At 46.3% G+C, this 27,965-nt stretch overlaps 1 protein-coding gene across 1 annotated transcript; it reads right to left on the bottom strand.

Moving 5' to 3' along the window:
- Positions 1-2,376: 2,376 nt before the first annotated feature.
- On the bottom strand, positions 2,377-10,270 carry CBX4 (chromobox 4). Its single transcript, XM_063293361.1, has 5 exons — positions 10,073-10,270; positions 9,909-9,952; positions 8,854-8,919; positions 6,179-6,245; positions 2,377-4,776 (listed from the first exon to the last, which is right to left on the bottom strand). The coding sequence occupies exons 1-5, from the start codon at positions 10,142-10,144 to the stop codon at positions 3,403-3,405; spliced, it is 1,623 nt and encodes a 540-aa protein (XP_063149431.1). The 5' UTR covers positions 10,145-10,270; the 3' UTR covers positions 2,377-3,402.
- Between the last annotated feature and the right edge of the window lie 17,695 nt (positions 10,271-27,965).

Consider the following 27,965-nt stretch of genomic DNA (forward strand, 5'->3'; position numbering starts at 1 on the left):
GCAGGAGCTATGAGGGCCATATTCCATTCTATGGTTTGATATTTTTTTCAGTTTTGAAAAATCTGTTGCATTTGACAAAAGATGACAGCACACTTAAATCCAAAGAACCTCAAGTCTTGTCCACAATTCACTAACCTAAGTCCATTTAACTCTAGAGTGTCTTTTCCCTTGCTGTCATTTTGTTTTGTTTTTTTAAGCGGAGGATCAGTAGAAAAGAACCTGTTTAGTTTCCTTTTTTAACAACAACAAAAAGAATCTCAGCCCTTAGCCTGAGATTCAGAAATCCAGAATTCTCTCTCATGTTTGGAATAAATGTAATAAACCAACTCATGAGAAACAGATGAAGCAGGGGATGGGAACACAGCATTTTTATTTTGAAAAATAAAAGGGTTCCCCCTCCCCACAATTTCCCTCTACCTTTAAATTAGGAATAAATGTAATTAACCAACTCATGAGAAACAGATGAAGCAGGGGATGGGAACATATTTTCATTTAAAAAGAAGTTTTTGCCTTGACTTTCCCCCAAATTCTTAAATTTTCACTGGGAAAACCAAATCTGTTCTTACAGACCATAACTCCACACAAACTTACCTGAAAGAAATATGATTTAGTTAAATGGCACTTATTTCTGTATAGGTATATGTTGCCATATTATTGCAATAGCTTACCACTGGTTTATATTTAACAAGAAATTTGGCTGAGGAAGAAAGCAGGCTTGATCTTTAAAAAATGAAGTATATTTACATGTAGGAGAGAAAAAAATATCCAGTGTTTGGGGACTGCTTTTGAGCAGTTCTGTTAAGTCAAATCAAGCCATTAATCAGACAGATTACTGCCACTGTATTGATTTTTATCCTTCCAGCATTTTTTGAAACAGACTTTGTTCAGTTTCCATGAACTGTTGTTCAATGTTGTGACATGATTAAAGTCCTCTGCTCTTTCTCAGAGAGGTTCTGGTAGAGCCAAACACACAGTCCAATCAAAGGTGTGCTTCTTGGAAAGCATGTCCAGTCTTCAACTCATTTTTCTTCCAAGAAAGGATTGGTTTTTCCCTAGCTGGCATTGTTGATTGCACAAATGGGAATTAGCATTAATTCCTTCATGTTCTCGTTTGCTTTGCAGCAATGGGAAGGCTGCCTTAAGCATGTATTATCTATCACAAGGCAAGATGAAACCATCCCAGAACAGGGAACTGTAATCTCCTTGGCACCACATTCTCAGAAGACTGTCTTCCCTTCCCCCCAACAGGACCCAGTAGTCTCCAGCAAAGTACTTTAACCTGGATTACTATTTAGACCTAGTGTGGCCTCCACACTTCTAACAGCTCAGCCCAACTTTCTCGGTTGGGGCTCTCAGTGAATTCCCCTCCACACTCCTTAGCTCAGGGACCAAACACATGCTTGGCAAGCAGAAAGTTCCAAGCAGCCTTCTTGGAGAAACTGCCGATACCAACAACGCTGAGTTAGAGAAACCAACAGCTTGCTGAGGTACAGGCTAGCGCCTTACGTTCTGCTGATCAGGCCTTATCTGTGAGACATCTGGTAAAAGAGTGAGTTTCTTTTCTAGATAACTTTGTTTTTCATATATTACTTTAGGATTATGAAACATCCTCTGAACCAGTGGTTTCAGTTACCACAGCTCAAACCACATTCTTTGGGGAAGACCGATCGGTCGTTTGGCTTTCATCATAACCTATCCAGCAAATAAGCCACTGCTGCCCACTAAGTATGCCATGTTCTTTATCTCTACATGACATGCAGGGGTAGTCAAAGGTTGATGTTGTTCCTTTAATGGTAAGCAGCACCCTGGTGACTGTTGTTGGAAAACTAGTTAGAACGATTTGATGAATGCTCACCTATGTAAAGTCCACGTTCTGGCACGATCCCCAACTGAAAGTGCAGAGCACCCACTGCATTCATATAAGCAGCTCTTAAGGCTTAGATGTCACAGGCAGTGGAGAAGGAAGCCTTTTACCACCAATTCATCACAATGATTCATTATATTTATGATTCCTTAAGAAGTTAAAGCTGATTTTTTCAGAAGATAGCAATGTGTCATACTCCATATGGAACACCATGATCAAGATACTGAAGCAAGTCCTGTTATGTATGACCAGGTTGGTGATAATGAATGTGTGCAGCCACTCTCTCTATCCTGCACTGTTTAAGAAATCATTTCAGAGCAAAACGACTTGCCTGTCATCTGCAGCTGCAGAGGTCATGAAGTCCAGCTTGAGGCACCACAAGGTTATTACCACATGAGGCTATCTTGCCTGCATCTGAAAAGCAAGCAACCAGGCTGACAACTCAGACTGCATGTGTAGCAGCCACACCTCAGGAGCACCAAAGCTTCAATAAAAGGACTCCAAACCACCTGTCATTTTTGGAAAGGTTTATAGACCTCTGCAAGGAACGCATGACACAGAGTTTGCCTTCCTCCGCCCTCTGGTTTCTGAAGGCACAAAGGTGCCTGTCAGGGGCCAAGACCCTCCTGCTTCACAGCTAGGCTTTGCAATCCAGACCTAGGCCAGCTGCAGAACATCAAATGCACTTTCCACATATTTCCATTTAATATTTACATTCAAGCAATTCATAGTAATTGGAAGCTTATAGTTTAGACATTTCTAATAGCAGCAATTTCTATAATAGCTTGTTTAGCTTTAGATTATTTGGGGGGGGTTGCACATTGAGATAGCAACATGTGTTAACAGTGTGTGTGTGTGTGTGTACACACACATACATACACACACACACACAAATGCACGCAAGGAAGGGATGGTCCTTCAGTTTGATGAAAAAAAGAAGCAAGGAAATCAAAAACAAGTGGCTTTTAAAAAGGGAAGAAAAAAATATTCTGATATAGCTTTTTATATATATATAATATATATGTATTTAATATAATTATATATATATATATATATATATAGGGCAATCTAGGGAACTCCATAAATCTAGGATTTTTATATTTCATTATATAAATACCTACAAATAAATATAATTGCATGACCCACCTGGGGAGGCCTGCCTTCAGTTCAAACAATACATTTTTAGCAACACCACATACAAACGGGAGCATGAACCACTGAACAAGTTAGCACTGTTAAAATATAATACTATAGAACTCCTCTCCCGTGAATTAACTGGGGAGCCGGCACCCCTCACCACATCCCAAGGCCCGAGACTTTGGCAGGCCAAGAGAGCCTTGTGGGAAACCCTCGGCTCTGAAGGCAAAGCAGAAGCCTGGCCCCCCACCCTCCCGTCTTCCAGGCAACAAGGCGGCGTGCTGGACCTCAAGAGGACCTGGTCTTTGCGCAGTGCCAAAGAGTTTCTCTGGACAGCGCACTAGCTTAAGGGAGGAGTCGGGCTGCCAAGGGGGAGAGCCAGGAGCCCGTGCCTGAGCTCCTCACACTGTCACATATTCCTTAAAGGTCACTGTCAGGCAGTTCGCTGTCACATCGGTAATTATTATATTCCCAAAGAAAGGCTTAAACTCCTGCACAGGCTCCTCCTCTTCCTCCTCCCCCTCCACTTCAAAGTGCTCCACCTGCTTCGGAGGCCCTGGCCCCAACTGTTCTGCTGGCACTGGCACGATCTCCGGCTTCACCTGCACCAGGCCAGACTCCCGGTCCCCCCGGGCCTTGACGCACCGCAAGTCTATGGGCTCATCTAAGTCGGAGTCCAACAGGATGACTTCCGGCTGAGAGGTGGGGAAGGCAGGGGGCTGGAGCTTCTCTGGGGCCGGGGAGCTTGGGCAGGTGGGGGCGCTGATGCTCCGGGAAGTGAGGCGCTTCTTGCCGCTCTCCTTGTCTCCGTGGGGCTCAGAAAGGCAGCGTTTCCGGGGCCCACCATAGCTGGCTGAAAGGCTCAGTCCCGGGGTAGGTGAGGCCTGCTCCTGCTGGCTAGAATCCAGGGACCAGGGTACCAGGTTGGGCTTGGTGGTGAGCTGCAGGGGCTGCTGCTCAGGAATAGGCAGCTCTTTGACGGGGGCCACAGTCTTTGAGGGGCTGCTTCCTAACTCGGAAGGAAGCTGACTGGCCTCTGTGCCAGATTTCCCTTTGAGACCATCTCTCCCCAACCATCTCTCCTCCCCAGGCTTTTTCCAGGTCTCTGGCCTCTCCTCAGATCCTCTCTTAGTAGTCCTTTCCTCGGCCACCTGCTTCTTCGGTGGCTCCCCAGACTTAATCTTTACCGCCTGCATGCCGTTCTCCATGTATTTGCTCATGACAATCACAATGCGTCCATTCTTATTTTTATTCTTCACGATCTTCATTTTGCCACCAATGCCGTTGCTGGTCACACCCTCCTGGGGAGATGGTGGCGGCGGCCCTGTGCCACTGGAGAGGTTCTTCTCTGCCCCGTTCTTTCCTTCAATCCCACTCAAACTCTTGACGGGATTCAGCAAACTCTTTGTGGAGCTATGGGACCACTTGTCCGACTGGGACATTAACGGGCTTTTGCTATGATCCAAGCAGGCCTGTCCTTGCTGTGGCTCCTTGCTGTGAGGCTGGTAGTGGGGCTCATACATCTTGGGGTCCGGCTGATAGTGGTGGTGCTTTTTGCTGTTCAGCTGATAGTAGTACTTCCCTTTACTGTGCGACTGGTGCTTGATGCTGCTCCCCTTGCTGTTGGGCTGATACTGATGGTGCTTCTTGCTGTTGAGTTCGTACTGATGCTGCTGACTTTTGCCTGAGTTGCTGAGATCCAGCTTGGGCCTGTTGTCCATGGCGGGGTCCTGCAGGCCAGTGAGGATATTAGAGCGGCGTGCAAAAGATGGCAGCTGCAAAGGGGAAAAGGTATATTAGGAATTTCAGAAAAGCTTCTGGAACTGATCAGAACAAGCATCGGGCCTAGCAACACAGAACACTTTCTGCAGTCATGGTAAAGGGATGCTTTTATTGTATCTTTCCCCTAACAGAGCTGCATAGGAAAGTAGAGGAAATAAGACATTCTTTCACCCAATCACCCTTTTGAGCACAAGGCCAAAAGCAGCATATGTGGAAAGCCAAAGAAAAGGAGCAGCCAGGAATGCAGATGAATGAAACGTGCTACAAACTGCAGCTGCCTGCCTTCACTCTGGCTAGTTGTTTCTTGGCCCTGTGCTTTGCTAATCCCTACAGCTGAACGAGGCATTTATTTATCTATCTATCTATCTATCTATCTATCTATCTATCTATCTATCTATCTATCTATCCATCCAATTTGTCCCCATCCATCTCCTTCCATCAGGGGACTCTGGGCAGTTTACAATAATCAATTAAAACAACAATCATGCAATGAGTAAAATATACAGTATAAAATTACAGTAATAAATAATATAAATAAGAGTAAAAAATAAAAAAGTCCAAGTGGCAAAAGAATCTAAAACAGTCCAAGTGTGGGAGGAGTGGTCTATAGCAGCCATCCCCATGTAGATTTATTCCCCTCTCTGCCCCAAGCGAGGTGGCAGAGAACCAGGTCTCACCTCCGGGGGCAGCATGTTCCACAGGGCAGGAGCTACTGCAGAGAAGGCCCGCTTCCTGGACCCCGCCAAACGAAGCCGTCTTAGAAACGGGGTCCACAGCATGCCCTCTCTGCACGATTGGGTGGGACAGGCTGAGGTAATGGGGAAGAGGCGGTCCCTCAGGTAACCTGGCCCCATCCTTCCTAACCAGAAGGGTTTTCTCTAGAGAAGGCAAAGCAGTGAGTTGTGGCCAACAGGCTTCCTTCCGCTGCTTCCAAGAAATTTTTTAAATCTGGAAGATGTAGTTATAGACTTTCAGGATTCAGCCTGAGCCTGATGAAGGTTGTGCCATATCAGAGTTTTCACTGGCCAAGAGGCCTTGAGAAGCCACTGTTAGGAAGTGTGTTGGCTGTAAAAGAGAAAGGGAGGGTAGAACAGGGCTTCCTAAGGCCTTTACAGTTAACAAGGCAAGTGTGCATATGGGTCTCCCAGAACATGATGAAACCAAGATGAAATTCTCCCCCTTGGGATATGTACTAGACAAGGAAGGGAATATTAATTAATTGAAGGAAAACAAACTAGACACCAACAAAGCCTCTCCCTCTCTCTCTCTCTTTTTAAAAAAAGGACAGCCTGTTCAGCAAGAGTCTACTTTCAGGAGTCAATAACTTCCAGTTTTAGTATAGATTATTTAATTTCATTCTGATGAACAAAAAGCAACACAATTGACTGAATTTACCTGAACTACCAGCGGCTTTGGTTTTGGCCCTCGCTTGCGGTATCCCATAAGTTGCTCTTGCCTCTCCCTGGAGAAAGATTAAAAAATCAGCAAAGGTACAATTAGAAAAGCTTGGCCTCAAAAGCACATTGGAGAGTAAGGAAAGGATAGCCTTTATCATGCTAGATTAACACAGAGAGATTAATAACAACCCTGGGCAAACTTCTTGGGAGTAAGCCTCCCTGAAGAACAGTGTGTCTTCTAAGGACAGGCACACGGGACTGTGTTTATAACAGAGCAGCAGGAAGAATCTACAGGAAACACGATGAAACACCGAAAGGTCACAGGAATTAATACAGTCAGTAAGCATGGCTCCCTCAAGGGCCTGCGCTATAGAGAGCAATGACATCCAGAAATAAGCAGGAAGGGAGGGGGGATTGTGTGAGTACTTTCACACAGCACCCATCTGAACCGGCAGATCAGAAAGTGGAAAAGCCAAGGTGGGGGGTTAGGCCAGACTTCAAGACACAGGAGCGCGCTACAATACAGGCATGCACACTCCAAATATAAACCACCAAGACAGCATCAATGTCTTCTGAAGATCTACAAAGACACAGGCAAATCTGAAAAGAAGTTTCTACTTCCCAAAGACCAGAATGTCTCCAGACATTCTCAGAGGCATTCAAAAGAACCATTTTAGATTTCAGCTAATTTTTTTTTCTGCAAACCATTCATCCATCTGCTCAGGCCCTCAGGTTCACCACTTTCAATTGAGCTGAAACAAGAACCTATTCTGAAGGCAGCTGCACCTTGATTTATAAACCGGCTACTATTTTGTTAAAAATCTGAATTCGAAACATCAAAACACACTCCAAGCCTTACACATATCCTCAAAAATAAGTCCTGCCATGTTCCACAAAGCTTCTATCAGCTTTAGTTTTGTTCTCAACTGAACAACCAGCTTTATTTGGAAGCAAAGAAGCTTAAGGTGTGCAAGGCAGTCCTTCAAACCTACTGGAAAACACAGCTGCTTACACTCAAATAGAACTATTTAGAATATGAGAAACTATCCCTCACTTCTGTTGCTTCAGTCCACTCATTCTTTGCCATAGGAGGCATTCCTCTCTAATTCCAAATCAGTATTTTTTTTTCAAAAGACACACTAATAATAAAAAAATAAAGTCCCCCTAAGTTAAGCTTGATTCTTGGTGACTTCATGCACATATCCATGCCTTTGTCTTAGTATAATTATATGAGAAGTTTTCCACTGCCTTCTTCTGGGATGACTTTCATTTTCCCAGTCTAGTCCACAACCCTGGTATTTCCTGGTGGTCTCCCATGCAAGAACTAACCAGTACTTGAGATCAGCGAAGTACTATCACTTAGTTGGGTCATATTAAGAATAACAGTACCCAGGCTCCAAAAGATGGATCAAGATCTGGTGCAACAACAATATGCAATACAGTACGCTTGCATGAAACAGCAAACCCTATAAGCTTTGGCCCAGAAGAGCAGGCTGCAGTGCTGTAGGAACTATCAGCAGCAAGCATCCAACTTCCCACCCAGACACTGCCAGGGAGCCACGGCCGCTGCGGTAGGAAGCTGGCGCTGCACTGGATGCTAATCACCTCATTAGGATTCACATGATAAGGCGCTTCTCCACACCGCGGCCTCAGAGGCTGCTCATTCGCTGACAGCAGGGAGGGAGGGGATTCTGCTCCCCCTCCTAGTTTGCGTAACGGCAAATTAACCAAATTATCGACCTCATGCAGGAAAGGGAAGGTCGCCCCCCGGCCAGGTGCGGCCTTCGCTCACCAGGGCTGGCCGGAGCCGCGCAAACGAGGGGCGGGAGGCGAAGCCACGCAAGAGGCGCCGATTCTCAGCGGTCTGTGCTTGGGGACCTACGGCTCCCGGCTCTCTCGTTTTTATCCTTTGCAGGACCAAGTGGAACAAGGCTGTGCCGGAGCTTCCGAGCAGGATAGGAAATGTGAAATGTCCAGAAGGAGCTCTGGTAGCAGACAGCATTTTAGGAGGCCGGGAAAAAGGCAAGAGCAGGAGGACCGTCGCCGCCTCCTCCCCAAGGCCTGAAGATGACACTTGCCTCGGGGTCAAGATCCTGCAGAAAATGAGGCGCGCGCAACCAGGGACAGCAGGAGGGGGGCATCCCAGCCCAGCCCAACTCTTCGACCTACGCGATGCTCCTCCTAGGCCTCCCCAGGCTCCGCCCGATATGCATTTTGTGAGCTACTCTCGAGACGGGGTGAAGGGCCTCTTGCGCGGGCAGTTTTGTGGCCGCGATTCCTCCCCGGGAGGCCTGGCAAAAACTGCCAAGCGCAGCAGCAGCAGGGCGCAGGCGGCGCACACCCGCCGCCGCTCCCTTCCGTCACGTGCGGGCGCCACAAGCCAGCAACGAGCTTAGCCAGGCAACTTCGTGCTGCAAAGGAAGTCCCGCCACACAGCGAAGAAGGGGTTAAAGTGAAGTTCCGTAACATGCAGCGCGACTTGCACAAGGCTGCCACGCTCCCGCCGACCTGCCCTGCAGCCGAAATAAGGGGCAGTTTCTTCCATGGCCGCGGGTTCCTTCATCCCCGCTGCAGGAGTTCTTTGGAGGCTTCCCTCTGCTCCGAAGGAGGCAGATCCGGGCAGACTTCCCCGCGCCAGCAACCCCACGCTCCCTTGGCGAGGCAAGCACTCACCTGTTTTGAAAGGCGATTAGCAGCCTGGGATCCAGGATATTTTCCTCCGGCTCCCACGTGTTATATCTTGCAAAAGATTTTAAAAAATGGCATTACTGGTATTTTTTTAACAGTAACAATAGCTTAGCTATGTATGCAGCAATATTTGAGAAAAGAGCCCTTATTCGCAGGCATCCCATCTGCGCGGTGGGGCCATTTTAGAGGCTGGCTGCATTAGCCACCGCCCCCCTCCCGTTTTCTAGGACCTGTTTCAAAGTGCACATTCAGGACTGCCGCTAACCCGAGAAGGGGGATGGGTTGGGTGGCGGGAGGGGGGGAGGATACACCAATCTGTTTATTTAGTGCAGTTATTATTCCAGAGGAATTCCATGCATATTACAGAGAACGGGGTTCAAAGCCCCGCCGATCCCCTCACGGAGCCGGCCAAAAGGACTCCCAGGCTTAACCCCCCCCATCGCTATTTCTAAGCCTGGCGGCCCCTTTACCCCCCTCAGCAGGCTTCGTCATTTCAGACATCAACCCCCCTCCCCCGCTCCATGTCCCTTGGTTCATCTACAGCTCCGATCCGGCAGAAGTAGCAGAGCGGAGGGTTGGTCAGGTTAAATGTGCAGCTTCACTGCTAGCGGGACAGCAACCTGGTGACAGTGATCGACTTCTCCGCCCTCTTCATCCCGAACTAGATTCCAGGATTTCAAGCATGAGTATTTTTTAAAAAATGGGTTTCCCCTCCCCCTACCCCCTCTCCGGGGCTGCTCGGTTCTGCAATATGGAGCCTGCTTTCCAAGGGAAAGGAGCCATTTTCTGCAACTGCTGCACATCAGTCCGCCTCGCCTTCCTCCCCTGAAGCTGCTGGCTCTGCACCCCCCGGCCTCCTCTTTCTATTCTGCCGCCTCCCCAATTAATGAGCTCTCCCTTTTTAATCCATGCATGAAAACGGAGGCATTTTTCGGGTTCCTAGAGCATGGCAGAATATTCGCGGGGGCTGGGTCAGACAGTGGAGCCCGCGTTAAGGACACCGGGTCCTTACAGAGCCCGATTCTCCTCCCGGGACTTACTTGGAGGACCATCCCCTCCATTTGACGAGATACTCCGCTCGGCCCTGCAAGAGAAGGATAAAAGGCGTCAGGGTCCGGAGAGATCGCCAGAAGGCTGCCCTCGACCTCTCTTCGGCTGTTCTCCAGCTTCCACCCTTGCGCTCCAAGACTCGCTGCTTGCTCACCTTCCGGATTCGCTGCTTTTCGATGCTTTCCACCGCAAAGACATGCTCCCCCACCACCGCCGGCAGCTCCATTTTTGCTGAATTTTTCGCAGGGGGATGCGATCGGGAGGAAGGGAGCCGGGGCTTGCGTTCTGCAGACAGACGAGACTTCCTCGCCGCTCGCTTCGCCTTTCCAGACGACTGAGCTGCAGCCTTTCGCAGCAGCGCAACTCATGCAAATCCTGCTGGGGACGTCAGAGGAGGCGGGGACCTCGCTGCCTGTCAAAGCGGAACGCGGCTAGACTATTGGCTCGGCGTTGTCGAGGGCTGGAAAAGGGGGAAAGGGAGAGGATGCGAGGGAGGAGGGGCTGAGGAGTGGCTTTACCCGCCCCCCCCCCTTTGCAGGCGCTGGTGTGTATGCGTGTTAGCAAAGATTTGGCTGCTCCGTTGCTCAGCAAACTACCCTCAGTCCCCTCCCCCGCCCGTAATGTTTCGAAGTGCATCCATGTAGACAGTGCCAGGATCAAATACAGCCCCGGTGAAAAAGCAGCGGCAGGGCCACGGAAACCACCCTCCAGCCCTCTGTCTGGCCCTACCGCCGTGATGCAACCCAAGACCCCCGATTTTCAACACCGGGGACCAACCAGGAGGACGAAAAAGTTAACTGAAGGACGAGCACCTACTTCAGGGGTGCTCTGGTGCGGCGCTGTCAGAAAAGAGGACCATCCGCATAAGCTACGGAAGCCCAAAAGAGCATCCGATGTTCTTATTTCTATGTTTACTTTCCATCGCGGAATCCTTCTGCCGTGGAGAAGAGGTTTTTAGGTGACGGATGATGAGTCTTTGAATTGAAAGATCTGGCAACTTCAGTCGGGGGAGGCTGGCCACGGGAGGAGATTGCAGGCTTTTAGGTTAGCGGGAAAAATGTGAACTCCTTTGTGTAGGCTTTTTGACACTTTACTGTACCTTCCCTTTTGAGAGTCAATAGTTTCTTCGAGTTCGCGGCGGGATTTCAGCTCTGATCTTGAAATCCGGATTAATTTCTAATCCACACGTAAATAAAAAAGTCTTGCTGTGCTCTCGTTCAACAGAGCCCCCTGATGCTTTCCTTTTCCCCAACATCAGGAATACCTCTCTCATTATCTCACCTGACTGGAGGAGCTCGGCACTTTAACTGACGCCGCGCGCACAGGGGCGGGCCAGGAAAAAAAGAAGTGGAAAGAGGGGAGTGACGAGCTGGGAGGTAGAGTGGAAGGTGAGCGGGAGAAGCGGGAAAGGCGGAGAAAGGGAAAGATCGAGACGCGCGCCTGTGTTGATGTAAGGATTGCGTTAGTCCTCGGGTCCTGATCCCGCAGAAGACGCGGGAGCGCAATGCATGATTTCACTCCGATCGTCGAGACAGAAGGGGATAACTGCCTGAGTTGGGTCGAGAGAGACAATGGAAACCAATCAGCTGTTGATCGGTTGGGGTGGGGGTGGGGTGGGGGTAGAGGCTACGAGAAATGGAAAACGGCAGTCTGGGATTACCAGTGGGGGGGGCATCCTACCTATTTTTCCATAAATCGGAATAGATTTTAGGAGCGACCCAAATAATTTTTTCGGCGGTGAAGAGCCGAAATTATCGTCCCGGGAGTTAGGCAAAGAATGGGGGAGGAACCTTTCGGGTTACTCCGGAGCAACCCTGCTACAATCGACGGGACAACCAGCAGCACAGACATGCCATGGAAAAGCTCCAGCTCTAGGCTAGCAGTGGGAAAAAGGAGGGTCGCACTGGCCCAGAAGTGCCTTTTTCTGTCCGGAATAACTTTAAGGATTAATGTAGCCTAATGGGGTGTTGTTTAGGTTTTATGGCAGAAACTCATGTAATTTGATGAAAGACGGAGTCAGCTCTGTGGGCAATGCGAACAGGAATCTTTAGCGATTTATTTCACACGCACCCCTCCCCCAACACACCACGAAACGCACACACACTCCAGACTGCACTGATTCTGGAAAGCGCGCGGAACAATTTTTTTTTCAAAAATCGGACTGCGAAGTGCCAAGAGGAGTTGCAGAACAGCTTCGGGGCTGCAGTCAGGTGGAGTCCTCTGTCCACACAGCGTCCAGAAAGTGCAATAATCTAAATAAAGGGGCGGATTTTCAATAGTAAAAGAATGGTCCTTTCCATACTGTCAATGTTGCTGAAAAACAGAACCCGCCTGACACTCAAGCACTACTTGTATCTGGGCTGATCTCGCTCCATGGGACCCCAAATCTGCATCTGCGTTAGGAAAAGGAGTCGCCGGGAAGGAGGCGGCTGGAGTGGAGGGCGGGGACGCCCGCTGCTTTTCCAACACATTCAACCCTTGGAAAAATGGCTGGTCTTCGATCATACCTCATTAGCTATTACCCGTCTTTCGCTTCAAAAGCACAAGAAGACGGGAAGTTTAAAATGGTGAATTCACTCCTCGTTGTTGTTTTTTTTCCTACCCACATATATATATTTCCGCGTGCGAATAGCTGGATTTTTTTTTAAGCATGCTCTTCTGCTCCTAGTTCCTCGGCAGCGCGCCCTCTACTGTCGTCCAGCATAATTAACACTATTCGGCTATCTGAAAACTTAATTTAAGGTGGGGGCGGGAATGTCAGAAACCCCGAGGGTCGGAAAGTAGAGTAAGGGCAGAGTGGGTAGAAGACTTGTAGGCTGTCTTTGCGTGTCCTTGCTTAAATGTATAGAGTATGAATTTGGACTGCCCGAGACCGCAATAGTCTCAGTGTGGGGTTCGCTCCCCACCGTCTCACTCAGAGCGTACGAGGCTGGGTTCACGTGGGCTGCGCCTACCTTTCTCCAGCGTTCGTCCACAATACCCTCCATATAGAAGCCTTAAAGGTCTGAGAGGCATTTTAAGATCCTGGCCCCCGAGCGAGTGCTACCTCGCGGCGAGGGTGCTTCGGGTGGGAGCCAGGTGAAGCCTACCAGTCAGCCCCCGGGAGTCCGCCCATCTAAGCCCGGGGAGGCTTGCGTGTGAGTAGCTCTTGCACTGCGTTCCTCAGGACCGGTTGGGAGAGTATGAAGATTTCTCCCCCTGTTTAGGTGCCGTTTGCGTGTATGCCTGAAGCCGAAAATCATGCACCTCTTCTTTCTTGCGGCGGAAGGGCCGATTTCCTCAGCTGTCGGCAAAGAAGGGAAAGGTAGACCTGGAACATTCCTGGCGCAGCTTGAAACCCGAGAGAGGGTTTGCGGAGATAATACAGGGGCTTCCAGCTGAGGGTCGCAAACTAGAGAAAGGAGGCGCAGAAGTTCCCCTGGGTTCCAAACGGCCCGAACAAGATGAAATAGCAGACAGATTTGATTGCCAGATTGCACAACTTTAAAACTGCTATAGCCACATGAGTTCCTATGGCACGTGCCCTACATTGGTCTCTTCCCTCAAATCTTTCTTTAATTGGCTCATCCTGAGTGGAATAATTTAGGTAGGATAAAAGTCGAAATACTTTAGAAGTCAGGAGCCAGAGGTGTTCCCCGATTTTCACCCCGGTGTCCAGTAAAAGCCCCACCTTCCGCCGGCACGCTGAGGTGGACTCGCTGTTCCGTCACTAACATCCGACGTGACTTAATCACACGCAATCCCCCAGAGCCGACCAAGTCCGCGGAGACCAGAAGTTGCGAGATGATAGGAAGCGACGGAGGAAGGCGATTGACGAGTCTGCAATAAGTGAAAGGTACCGAAGGAAAAATGGCTGCCTGCGCTGAAAAATACAACCGCCCGCCAAAACCCTGAAGCTGCTGGGGACAGGTGCCAGAGGATTCCTCTATCTTTTAAGAGCTGAGCCAGTTTCGGCAGGCGTCTCCTACCTCGAGGTCCGAGGCTACCTTCGTTCCCCTTCTCTGCCCGTCTCACCCGCAGTCAGGATCGCCTAGCAATAGGAACTTTAGCGAGGGACCGATCGATAACTTCCTGAGTTCACTTCAGCTGCTTATTATCAGTCCGCTTGTGTCAAGGAGGTATCCTTGCTCCAGAATCCCGGCAAAATAGAGTCTTGGTCCCGATCTTTCCTCCTAGTTTCTGTTGCGTGCCTGCTGAGAAACGTAGGCTTTAGGATCCATATTATTCTCACGATTGCGTTAAATCGGCTTCCGCGATGGATCTCTGTTCTGTTTGTGGGGCTCTGCTTCAGCTGTGCCTGGAGCATAGTATCTCTTTTTGGAAATCAGAATTGAAGGAAATAGAGAATCTCAGCTGGAAATCTAGACACCAAAGAAAGAAAGGAGCCGGTAATTATGGGCTAAAATGGGCAGAGTGTATCGATAACAATTCTCAGCCTAGAGAAGTACAATGATTAGCAGCTGCTAGTGCCAACTACCTCATTCAGACATACACACCGAGTTGTGTGTTGCGCGTTTTGTGGCCCTCAGCAAACAGGCATCTTGTCCCTATCTAGAAACAAGCTCCGCTAGGTTTAATGGAACTTCTTTCCAAGGAAGAATCCTTAGGATTGCGGCCATAAATGGACACACACGCACCCACCTTAAACTCGTCTCAACCCTTTCTAAAGCGAAACCTCTATTTATTGGGGCTTGTTCCCTTGCATAATTGACAACTGAACCAAGGTTCCGATTCAAAAATATCGACCAGCTGCCCTGTTTAAAAGGAAGCTTTTCACCTCCGGAACTGAACTGCTGCGTATACTTGGGTACAAATTCTATTACTGCTGCAGGGAACTCTTGCAACGAGTGAAAGAAACAATAATTCTGCAGAAGTCTTCATTAGACTGACGGCGATCGCCTCTGGAGCTGGGGTATCTAGGGAATCTCATTTTTCTCTTAGGGAAGCAGCAGACAAGCGGCGTGACAGCCTTTTGGGGTTCGGCCGCTTGTTGAATTGTAGTTTCGCGGAATGCTCGGGTCCGACATTTCCTCGGAATACGTTGTTGGTCGCTCGCAGGCCAAACGGGACAGGCCAGCTAGTGAGGAATTAATGGTGGTGAATCATCGTCACAACAATTCGTCTGAACCCCGGCTCCCACAGGACTGGCTCACAGCTAATCTACAAGAGCAGGGGCAGGAAGATGAAAGCAGTGCTTGAAAGCGGTTGGATATTACGGCTGTAATCCTCAAAAAGTTCGCCCCCTCCAACGGGACTGCCTAAACTGAATGGGCGTTTGCTTTTGGAAGAATTCCTCAGATTCAACGGTAGGAAGCAAGGCTGAGTCCATGGGCTCGAAGTTTCCCAGGCTTTTCATTCGACACCGGAATCCCAAGATCCCCGCCAACATTTCCCAGGGAGGCATGAAACGGCGCTCGCGCTCGCTCTTCTCCCCTGCCGCGGGCTCCCGGTCTGCCGGGAACCGAAGGGGTTAAGCTTTCCTGCATGCAAATAAGGCCGGAGTTGGCAGCCACGTGTGTCGCTCGTAAGGGGTGGAAAGCCAGCGCTGATCGCTCCCTGCAGTCCCGGTCTCGGCAGCCGTTCACTGGGACAGCGAGTGGCCGAACTGCGGCCTGGCTGAGCGGCGGGGAAACGCTGCCAATCCCTTTCCCGGCCCGTAGCCGAAGGCACGACTGCAAACGGGAGACAAGGCCGCAGGTAGTTCTTGAGGAAACACGCGAGAAGCTGCCGGGCCTCGCTAGCCGAAAGCAGTCTGGGTGACTTTTGTTAGAAGAGAGAACGCCGCTATGGCGGTAGGAGGGCATTTCTCCGCCATTTCATTTGGGGGACTGGAATGGGGAGGTTCACGTTTGCAAGGTCGCTCTCTGATTGCGGGGTTAAGGGATGACGTGTGCCTTGGCGAAAAGGCAGACTTGATCGAAGGTACGTTTGGATCTTTCCAACCTCCTGGCTCCTTCATCTCAAACACAAGGCGCTTCTGCGGAGGCCACTCACGCGTTCAGTTTGCATGATGATTAGATGTACAGATGTAGGGCTGAACCAGCTCTAAGGCCCTTTCTTTAGTGGTTGATTGGGTCATCCAACACCTACTGATCCAAGAAGTACTGACCGCATACATTGGGTTTCCTGGACTGCAGCCTCCATCCAGTGTTCATGGTGCCTCACCTCCCAATATATTCAACCCAGAGTTTTCTTAATGTCTGGTTAGTGATATGGCAGGTAAATCCCACTGGCCGACAACAGTGTCTGTAACAAACCCCAGTGATGTCAGAATGGCTACAGGTGTGTGATGATGTCATCAAATGCCATAAGTGTCATGTTTGATGGAAATACATAAATTGTGGCATTTGTGTGATGTCATCATCCACATGTTGTCACCCTGCCCCTACTTGTGGTTGTCTGTGCTGGCTAATTAGCCAAAAAAGGGGAGGCTATGTCCTCACACATCCCAAATACACTTCTAGTCACTCCCTATAACAGGTCACCTGACTTAGCACCCCCCAAAAAGTGATGAGGTGTTATGTGGGAGAATTCTGTCTGCTTAAGCAGGAAAAAGTAGTTATTTTCCAGAATGGGAGGGATTGGCATAAAGTCCTGGCCCTGGAGAAAATAAGGTAAATGCATGGTAAATACATCCCTGAGAGAGCGGGTGTTCCTGGCTGCCTTTAAGGAGGCACTGGTACACCCCCTCCTCAAGAAGCCATTGTTGGACCCAACTATGCTGGACAATTTTCGTCTAGTCTCCCACCTCCCCTTTTTCGGGAAGGTGGTTGAGAAGGTGGTGGTGTTGCAGCTCCAGAAGGTCCTGGATGAAATGGATTATCTGGATCCCTTCCAGTCAGGTTTCAGGCCGGTTATGGGACAGAAACAGCATTGGTTGCACTTGTGGATGATCTCTGGCAGGAGCTGGATGGAGGCAGTGCATCCATCCTGGCTCTTCTGGACCTCTCAGTGGCTTTCGATACCATCAACCATGGTATCCTTTTGGGGCAGCTCAGGGAGTTGGGGGTGGGCGGCGTGGTTTTGTGCTGGTTCACCTCCTTCCTCCAGGGCCAGTCCCAATCAGTGGTGATAGGAGAGGAGAGATCCGACCCTCGACCCCTCCATTGTGGGGTGCCGCAGGGTTCAGTTCTCTCTCCTCTCCTATTCAACATCTACATGAAACCACTGGGTGAGATCATCTGTCACCATGGGATGAGGTATCATCAGTATGCTGATGATACCCAATTATACATCTCCAACCAGGGTGAGGTAAGGGATGTGGTGTCTGCCCTTTCTCGGTGCCTGGGGGCTGTGGGGGTCTGGATGGGGAACAACAGGCTTCAGCTGAACCCTGGTAAGATGGAGTGGCTGTGGGTTGACGCCTCCTCTGTTTCCAGGAAATTGTCATCTTAAGTTCTGGATGGGGTCACACTGCCCCAGACAGACCCGGTGTGTAACTTGGGGGTTCTCCTGGACTCACAACTCCTGCTCAAAGAGCAGGTGGCAGTTGTGGCCAGGAGGGCCTTTGCTCAACTTCGGGTTGTGCACCAGTTACTCCCATTCCTGGAGCGAGAAGCCCTCCAAACAGTCACTCACGCCCTGGCCATCTCCCATATAGGCTACTGCAATGTGCTCTACATGGGGCTACCCTTGAAGAGTATCCAGAAGCTTCAGCTGGTCCAGAATGCAGCTGCGCAGGTTATTTTTGGTGCCCCTAGGTCGGCACATATAACACCTTTGTTGCGCGAGCTGCACTGGGTGCCAGTTTGCTTCTGGGTCCAATTCAAGGTGTTGGTTATTACCTTTAAAGCCCTGCATGGCACAGGACCAGGTTACCTGAGGGACCGTCTCATCCCCATAACATCAACCCGCCCAACCTGATCATGCAAAGAGGGCATGTTACAGACCCCATCTGTAAGAGAATTTCATCTGGCGGGGTCCAGGAAATGGGCCTTCTCTGCAGTGGCCCCTGCCCTTTGGAACATCTTGCCCCAGAGGTGAGGCAGGCCCCTTCACTCCTGACCTTCCAGAAGGCCCTGAAGACCTGGTTCTGCCATCTCACTTGGGGCAGGAAGGTGGGTAGCCATTCTTGGGGATGGCTTGCGCCTTAAAGCCCCTCCCACCAGATTGGAACTTTTATAGCCTCTTAGATTTTGTATTTATTTATATTGTATTTTATATTTGTAACTTGTTTTTATTTTTATGGGATTTTAATGTTTATTGTTATTGTATTAATTTTATTGTAAACCACCCAGAGCCCCTCTTTTGGGGGAGATGGGTGGCAACAAAATTTGAATAATAAATAAATAAATAAATAAATTGTAGCCAACTGGCTGCCTTGGGGAAGCCCACAAACAATAGCTCACTCCAGGTCATGTTCTGCAGCAACTGACAGTCAAAGACACATTGCCTTCAGTGCCGGAGGTCTGTATGTGTATCATACCTAGTAGTTATGATATGCTTGCTCCATTTTCTTTTAAAGCCATTGGAAAGCTACAGTCTATTCCTACATCTTGTGGCAAGAATCCCATAAGCTTGCAAGAAGTAGTATGGATGGATCAGACGGTCACAGAAATGTGTTGCTTCTTCTCTACACTTGAGCTCTGGGATGGTGATTACTTGGTGATACTAGAAAGCACTTGTAAATATATGGAGCAGTTGCTAGGCTGGTTTTGTCTGTGTTTTGTGCCACATCAAAACAAGCAAAGCAAAGCAAGACAATCTTCGCCCTCCCACCCAACCCCCCCACCCCGAATATTTAACTGGAGCAAATTCAATAACCTTGCAACTAGTTGCATTATTTTTAAAAGTTCCAGAGTGAACCATTGTTACTCTGTTGTGACAGCAACAACTACAGTGAGTCTTGTGGCAGATATATTATTTTGTAAATTTCTCTAGATGATGTATCCATGACCGGTAATAAGACAGGACAACAAAATGAATATAGATGTTTACAATTTATATTATTTTAAAAAATATTTTGGACCTTCCTACCCTCTTAGTTACATTTATTACTATCAAGTGTTAATGAGTGTTGAAGATATACCATTATTCACTGGTTGGCATCTTTCAAATATCTTCTTCCTGCAGCAAAGACAATGATAGTGGCAGACCTAGAATTACCAGGGGAGGGATATATGGAAGAAGCTATCCATTGATACGGACAAGCGTGAAGACTTTGCTTGGAGACTTGCGGAAACAGAGAAATGATGAAAAGATAAGGGCAGTAGAGTTGCACTTCATCTGCTGTGTTCTGCCTTGAGTCAATTAGCAGACACATCATCACACAAAGCAGTGGGTTCTCCAAATGGTTGGAGAAGACTGAAGGCTATTAGTATCCATTAAAAAAACAAAACAAAACAGCCTAGGTTTCCTTTGGCCATTGAAAATGCAATCCTCTCATTGAAAGCCACTGGTGAAACAGCTAGAGGAAGTAGGCAGGTATTGCAACAAGCCATCTCTCCACCCTCACTCTGCCATCTTTCATTGATTTGGAGAATAGAGTTGTTGAGCCCTTCATGTAATTGCGGTATGCTTTTGAAGAGGGAGAAGGGAAACACTGCCAAGTGTTTGTGTGTGTGTGTGTGTGTATCCGAGTGTAGGCATATTTTCAATTGAAATTAATAAATTAAAATAGGAATCAAAAGAATGAAAATTCAAGGACAAATGAACATGAGTTAAAGCAGTGTGTTTAAGACCAATGTCTTTAGCATGAATTATAGTAGATGACAGCAACAAGAACTAGGACTGTAAGACTGAAGGGATAATTCAGTGGCAGGATAACTGCAAAAGATCCCAGGTTTAAACCCAGCATTTCCAGGAAGATTTGGGGAATACAAAGCAACCCCCCACAAACCAACCATTACGTGAAACTCTCAAGAGAGACTGTAAATTTGCATTGACAAATTGAACTAGACGGATTCCTAGTCTCTTAGGCTGCAGTATGTTCCTTCTTCAATGATCACTTTTAGAATCCTTAAACAATTGAAATATCTTGATTATAGCAAATAATATTCTTCTTAATACATTAAAATCCTTTGGTGAGGAAATGGTTTCCTTACAGTTTTTGTAACTCAAAACTATTCATAATTGCTTTATATCAAAATGGTAAGTTAACAATCTTAGCTAATAGCAGAGCAGAAGAGCAGATAAAACATTCTCGAACACAATAGACAAGCTTTTGTCAATCTAAACTGACAGACCAGAGCCTCATAAAAAGTCCTGAATATTTCAGAGTATTTATATGGATGCTCCCTTAAGTATTTTGGGTCCAGACAATTTATGGATGCAAAAGCCCAATAGCAGTAACTTGACCTGTGCTTAGAAAAACACTATATTCTATGCTGGTTGAAGCTTCTAGGCCATCTTCAAGGGCAGCCTTGAATAAAGAACATCATTAGAGAAACAGAGGAAACAGAGGCAGGATAGGAATTGACAGGGGAGACAGCAAATTTTATATTGGCACAGTTTTGCTAACTCAAGAATGGGCAGATAACACTTCAACTCAGCAGAGAGGAAAGGCCATATGTGTGTGTGTTTGAATAAAGCACTGGATTAGAAGCTAGGGGCCTGTGAGTTCTAATCCTGTTTTAGATGTGGAAGTCAACGGGGTGACTCTGGGCCAGTCAGTCCTTTTCAGTCCTAGGAAGAAGACCATGGCAAACCACTTTTGAAAATGCTGCCAAGAAAACTGTGGATTTGCCCATGCAGTCACCAGGAGCCAAGACTGACTTGAAGGACAAAACAAACTTTCTTACACATACACCTACACAGAGAAACCATTCTATAATGCAGTGGTTTAATGTCATAAACCTGATGTTTAATGCATTAAGGCAATGGAGGAAGAAAGCATTATATATTAATTTCATGGTCTACTTTGTCATAGCGTGAGCAACATACAGATATGTATGTGCTCCTGGGTTTGTGATGGATCAGATGGGCATGGTTGCAAAGCATCATTTGGATTCTTTGCCTGAGGCACAAGATATCTTGGGCTGGGTCAGATCCCATTCAAGGTAATGCAGGGAAATTCATTAGGTTCTATGGAAGGGTGATACGTTATAAAATAATATTTTTAAAAAAATCACCCCACCCAACAGTCTTGGTGCTGTCAGACAAAAAAATCTAATTGAAAAGAAAGTGTGTGTGCGTGTGTGCGTGCGTGTGTGCGCATGTGCTGAAAAAGACTTGAGTAGAAAAGAAAGAACTGCCACTGAATGGTTTTTCTGTATTAGACAGGGCGACCCTTTTGACTGAGAGTGAAACAAGAACAGTGATCTTAGCTTAGCTTGCAGTTGGAAGGGCTTGCTGGAGATCATTTGTAGACATCTCAGACTTTAAGCTGAACAAAGACCCTGCCTCTGCACTGTCACAGAGCTGAACCAATAAAAAACAAACTGATATTACAATTTTGATTTCCCAGAGGGCCTGAAGGGGCTTAATGTAAAAATTATTATCCATTGTGAACAGCGGCTGTTATAGAGGACACAGGATATGGCAGGATATGGCAGGGCTGATTTCTTAAAATAAAAGGATCAGTGCTTTCTTTAAGCAATGCTAAATTTTTGTACCAATATGTTTGTGCTAAGAATTTGTTAAACTTCCAACACAAGAGAAATTCTTAAATTTCTGTGACACATGTGTTTAGAAACTAGGAAATTACACATGCATATACATTGAGCATACAGCCTAAAATAATTGGATCTCAGTGCACAGATATCAGTATATTTGCATGTGTGTGCGTGCATGTACAAGTAGAGAGGGATTGCACATTAGGGCCTTTCTGCAGGATCCATCTTCGTCGTCTGAACTTTAAATTAATGACTGCATCTCACAAAACTCAGTATTTCCTCTGGGGTGGCAACATGCACAAAAGCGGCCAATTAGTCACTGAGTTGCCTTCTTTACATGCACAAGTTAATATACTTGAGTTCTTTGTGCTTCAGAAGAAAATAATTCTCAGGTAAAAATACAAGAGACCACTAGTCATGTATAAAAGCAGAAGGTGCATCTTGGAACCCAGCATTCAGTATTAGAATCATTCCATTCCATAAAGAGTCCAAATTGCTCAAAAGCCAATATGACATGTGGATTTTGGCAGGAATTTCATCTGGCTTCTTTCCCCAGACTGATTGCACTTGATTTGACAGTACTGTAATGATTATAATTGGGCTTATAATGTGTCTTTGGCTTCATTGTACCTGAGAGTTTCATGAACTTTTGCTTTGTGGTACCCCTCCCCTCAAAAATATGTAATTCTACAAGAAACCACAGGAAAGCCACATTCACTAGAACAATATTTTTATTGCTCTTCATAACTAAGAGTTAAAACAAATACCTTTATGTAAAGACATATGATACAGAGGGGTTATAAACAAAACACAATGCAACCTTGATTCAGACAATCATAAAAAATTATTTAATGCACAAATATTACGTTGTCATAACCAAGAGCCATCTAAATCTATTTTGCTTTAAGATTCACGGGCAGACACTTGACTATTGCCTCATAAATCAGCTATAATCCTAAGTGTTCTTACAAAGGAGTAGGTCCTCATAGACACACTAGAACCTATTTCTGAGTAAGCATGTATAGAACTATATAATCAGAAAACAATGCTGGGCAACTCAGGGTGGGTTTTTTTCATGGAATAACATGTATTCTTTTATGTTTGTTCGCTACTTGCAAATAGCACAGTTACATGCAATCCAGTATATCTCTATTCTGAGAAGGCTCTGTCAATCAGTGTGAGGTGGTTTTGTTTTGTTTTTTGATAAGGGGAAAAGTGAAATCCTAAACATACTTTTTTGAGTGAAAATTTCATTGAATTCAGTGGTGCTTAAATTCAATGAAATTTTCACTCAGGGAATTATATATAGGATTTCACTTTTTCCCCCTATCAAAAAAAAAAGTCTCACATTGATTAACAATGCCATACATTTATATAGAAGAGCTTTTCACCCATTTCCTTAAGACCTGTAGTGGTCCACAGTGCTGACTGAGACCAAAGTACAGTAATGGTTTTCTAGTTGCATACAGAGCAAATATGCCAACCTAACCTGATCTTTTTTTGGTAGTGTAACCATTTCAGCTGACCACAGGAATGCAGTCAACATATGAACTTTGGCTTCGGCAAAGCTTTCGTCACAATCTCCTAAAAGATTTTAGTTGAGAAATAGCAAAATGTGGGTGGGATTATGCTACCATCAGATGAATACTGAGTTGTTTGAATCATCATACCCAACAAGCATACCTCAATGGCTGCACATCAGGCTGGAAGGAAGTGTCAAGTGACTTGTACTGAAGGGTTCTGTTCTAGAACTACACTGTTCAACTTATTTAGAAATGGCTTGAATAAGGGGCAGATGACACAAAGATGGGGGCAGGATAACCAACACCTTAAAGCATAATATCTGGATTCAGGGGGATCTTGATGATGATGATGATGATGATTTTGAATTTATAAGCTGCCCAGTTCCAATGGGCAACCTGGAACAATTGGCAGAAGCCAGTAAGAAGATTTTAACTCAGACAAATGCAGAGTCCTATACTGGGTAGGAAAATTCAAAGGCATGAGTATTGAATGAGGATAGGGATACCATATAGGGCACTGTACATGCACTACAGATCTGGGCCTCTTAGTGGATCACAGGCTGAACATGAGCCAACAGTGTATTCAGCTGCAAAAAAGCAAATGCACTCCTAGGCTCCATTTAATATAGTGCCAGAGAAGGCATTGTTCCTCTCTATTCTGCATTGGTCAAGCCGGACCTAAAATACCACATCCAGTTCGAGGCACTATATTTTAGGAAGGACACTAAGAAACTGGAGTGTTTCCAGAGAGGGACCAGCCAAGATGTTAAGGGTCCTGGAACGAAAAACTCATGAGGAATGATGGAAGCTGTTGGGTATGCTTAGATCTGAGGAAAAAACAACAACTGTGGAGGGACATAATAGCTATCTTCAAATACCTGAAGAACCGTCAAGTAGAAAGGGAAACTGTTCAGAGTAGTTCCAGAAAACAGAACCAGAAACAACGAGTTTAAACTATAGGGATGTAGGTTATGGTTAGACATGAATAAAAAGTCCTAATGGTAAGAACTGTTCAACAATAGAACAGACTACCTCAAGAGCCAGGGGACTCTGCTGCCTGATGCTGGACGGCCATCTATCAGATGCTATGATATAGCAAATTCCTGCATGAGGCAGGAGGTTGGGCTAGATGATTTCAAAGGTACCTTACAACCCTTACGTTCTATGCTTCCACCATCTTACCTATTGACATTATTTCATTGTTCATTAGAAATTTTGGCAAGCAGCCAACAAATGCTATTAATGTTTATTATTTCACTCATGTCTGCAGCATATACATGCAAACATGTTTCTTTATCCAACACTTTTATAAAGAACTCTTAGTTACTCAATTAGCCTCTACTCATAGACAAAAGGTCTTAATAGCTCTCTATGCATCTTTCCAATGTTAATAACTGTTAAATCTTTCTGATATTAATCAATCTGTTTGATAGATGCAGAGTTCTGAACTCAAGTTTCCCATCCTCAAGCCCTTCTTCTAAAAGTACCACACTAGTGCTCTGCAAAACCTGTGCAGATTGTCTTCTGGCCCAGGAAGGGGCTGTAACCTTCTTCTTAGATCTTGCTTTTTCAGAGAATAAAATTTCACTGTACTTCTGAGTAGTGTTTTCAGCAAAATTAGAAACAAGGATGAGACTATGAGCCAGTGACTCAAGATCTTTCTCAGGAGCCCCTGGTTTGTTTTCTGTATTTGTCTCTTTGAACTGTAAGCATGGCATTCACGTACTGTATATCACTCCCACTGTCTTTGGAGTAGGGGCTAGGACAAAAGGGATAAAACTACTGCACCTTATAGAAAACAAAATGAAGATGTGGCTGAGCATTTCCTCACCTAATGACTTCTGAAGTGCTGGACTACAACTCCCATCGCTACTGCGTTTTCATTGGAATTGTAGCAACTCTGCTAGAGGACATCAAATTGGGGAAGGTTGTTGCAGCTTCTCATGCAAGAGGCAATTGCCAGCATTCTTGTTTCGCACAAATCTAAAAAATGCAGGAGCCCTTAAGTTCTTCATAATCCTGACACCACCATCGCCAGAAGGGGTCTTCTCTCCTGGCAGTAAATCTACCTTTACTTCACCAATGTTATTAATTGGGTGTCACGCATAGAAACGACGGCTATCAAAATGTATGGAGAAAACCTGAAACCACAGGCTTTGTGAACTATGAATGAGTTGGATTATCTTGCTGGCTGCTGGCAAGATTCTGTGGATATTGATGGCTAAGGGAAATTATCTGACCTTTTACATTCCAGATATGAAAAGGTGACATTTGCTTTCCATGTATTTGGCTCCCACTTTGCTTTGTGCGCTTGTCTTCCTCAGCCCTCCTTGGCCGTGTGCTTCTCCATCTGTTTTCTGTATCCGGGGGAAGAGGCTTGCAAAAGCTCACGTCTTAATCAATACAATCATTAGGGCAGTTCTGCAGGTGAGCTTCCCACATGTCTGGCTTGGTGTTCTGTCTAGACATTGTGGGAAATCATCTCTAAAGAGACACGTACAGTAACTGCAAACTGTCGGCACTGCTTCTTCAGTCCACATGAACTGAGTGGCTCATACAGGGCCCGCAGCTACTGCACCCAGGACTGCAACTAGGGTCTGTGTCACCCGGGGCAAACATGGACTCTGCACCCATTTTGGCGCCCCCCCAGCATGGCGCCTGGGGCACATGTCCCATTTGCCTCCCCCCCCCAGTTGCGGCCCTGGCTGCACCTCCCTTCCCCTGACTGTGGAGAGGCAATTAAGCAAGGTGGAAAGTGTCCCAGGGCTGCAGGGCTTGTGGGGTGACCCAGTATTGTTCAGGGGTTCTCCAATTCTCACCCAGATCAGGAGCAGGTGTGGTGAGAGGGCCTTCTCTGATAGCACCTTTGTATGTCACATAACAGCACGGCAGCTTTTCAGGTTTTGAGCGTATTACACATGTCCTGTCTGAAGTGGGCTCCTCACCTGGACTGCTCATTCCAGAAGCCCAGGTGCAGACATGTCTTCAAATACACTCACTTTGCTTTTGTAGTTGCCTCCTCAGACAGCTGAACAACTGCCAGCAATAACCTCAGATGACTGTTCCGCCAAAGTATTACATTTGTCTTCATACGCAGCCCCGAGGCCTGTGGCACCTTAAAAATCAAGAGATTTATTGTGGCATTAGCTTTGTGGGATGAGAGGTTTCCTTGTTGGATGATCAGTAAGTTGGTAGTTAGTTGAGAAGATAGAGGAAGGGAAGGAGGGAGATCCACAGGTGGATCAAACAATCGTGAAGTATTTAAGTATACGAGTTACATCTATACCTTTAAGCTAAATACTGAACTGTCACGAGTTGTATTTCATGGCTGTTCGGCCTCACCATTTATGTATATTTCCTCCGTATCTATTTAGACACAGGTACATATGCTAGACAGCTAAGAATCCTTCTTCCGTGGGCTGAATTCTGCTGGATCATCCTAGCTGACCACCACAGACACACTATAGCAAATACACTAGCCTTGCAGGCATGCCACAATTCCTTTGAGAGGTTTGCTGCAATGGATGAAGGGAGCTCCCCTGTAGAAGTTGGTCTCCATCTATCAGCAGCTGGCCAGCTCCTTCATTTCAGAGCTTTTCTTTTGGGGACCTGGTTTCATCTCCCTTGGAAGCAACCTCCTTTTGCTTGAAATCTCTGCAGCCGTCAAGAGTTGAGCTTGATCTGGGAGGTGAAGGAGCAAGTTGTGTTTCGAAGGAAACAATAATTGCAAGTCTGAAGCGCTTGTTCAATACTCTATTGACAGGTTTGCCTTGGCAACACAGAGCAGGGATTCTTTGTGTGCCTCTTACTTTCTGGCGTCCCATTGATTTTCATTTCCAAGCCTTTTCGCCTTTCTTTAAAAAACCTTCCACCTGCTTATTGTTCTCTTTCCTCTCTGCCCTGCATGTGGTACGCAACTGCCCTGTCTCCCAGCTCCAAAAATGGTTTATCACCTCTAGTTTTAATAGCTTTTGGTCTGTCATGTTGTCCAAATCCAGCACTGTCATTTGTAAATCATGGCTTATGGCTTACTCTAATGTGTAACCTGTATGTCCAACATTGACCTACACGCATATGTACATATGCGCATCATGCTACTGTCTTTCAGAAAAGAAATAAGCAGTAGTAAGCCAAAGAAATAAAGCCAGGAGCTGAAAGGAAAGGAAATACAGCTAACACCACGCACCATATCCCTGCATCTCTCTCTGTCCTTGCAAATCATCCTTGCTTCTACTACACCCATCTAAGCTTTGGATCAGTATTTCTGAAACTTGGCAACTTCAAGATGTGTAGAATTCAAATCCCAGAATTCCATAGCATGACTGGCTGGGGAATTCTGGGAGTTGAGATCTACACATTTTTAAATTGCCAAGTTTGAGAAACACTGCTTGAGACACAGCCTGTTATTCTTTAAATTGCTAACCTCTCTCTTTTGGAGGATCTCATCAAGTCCATCTTACCAGACTTTCTTGGTCTTCCTCTTCCTCCCAAGCCATTCATCTTTTTCCATCTATTTGTTTTGGGATTTGATTTTCATTCATTTTTTCTGTATGACCAAGTTATTTCAATGTACTTCTGTTCATATTCATTCAGTACCCATTTATTCTTGACCCACCCAATCTCTTCCTCTTTTACTACTCACACCCATGCAAGAAACCACATCCCATCCACTACCTTTCTAACAGCATTTGCATATCTGAACATTTCTCCATCTATTTTCCAATCAGCCGTAAACCCTGTAGCATGATACACAAATTCATCAACTTATTTTAGTTTTTTATATATAACTTGCAATGATATGTATAATCACATACAAACAATAAAAATAGGCAAAAGTGGTTTAATTAAGAAACAGATTAACTAAACTGAGATTTAGCATGAGAGCGAACTCAGCTCATAGTTTTGAGAGTTGCTACCAAAGGTCTACACTCCATTTTAGCTTCTAATTATTTGTTATATTTCTATTCTGTTC

Source organism: Candoia aspera, chromosome 2 (genome assembly GCF_035149785.1).
Source record: "Candoia aspera isolate rCanAsp1 chromosome 2, rCanAsp1.hap2, whole genome shotgun sequence".
Taxonomy (NCBI): Eukaryota; Metazoa; Chordata; class Lepidosauria; order Squamata; family Boidae; genus Candoia; species Candoia aspera.

Excerpts from the sequence above, each read along its gene's own strand:
- CBX4 (XM_063293361.1), bottom strand. The coding sequence starts at position 10,144 with ATGGAGCTGCCGGCGGTGGTGGGGGAGCATGTCTTTGCGGTGGAAAGC. Across the intron at positions 6,246-8,853 it reads CTAATCGCCTTTCAAAACAG|GGAGAGGCAAGAGCAACTTA; the intron begins GTGAGTGCTTGC and ends ATCTTTCTCCAG. Across the intron at positions 4,777-6,178 it reads CAAAGCCGCTGGTAGTTCAG|CTGCCATCTTTTGCACGCCG; the intron begins GTAAATTCAGTC and ends TCCCCTTTGCAG.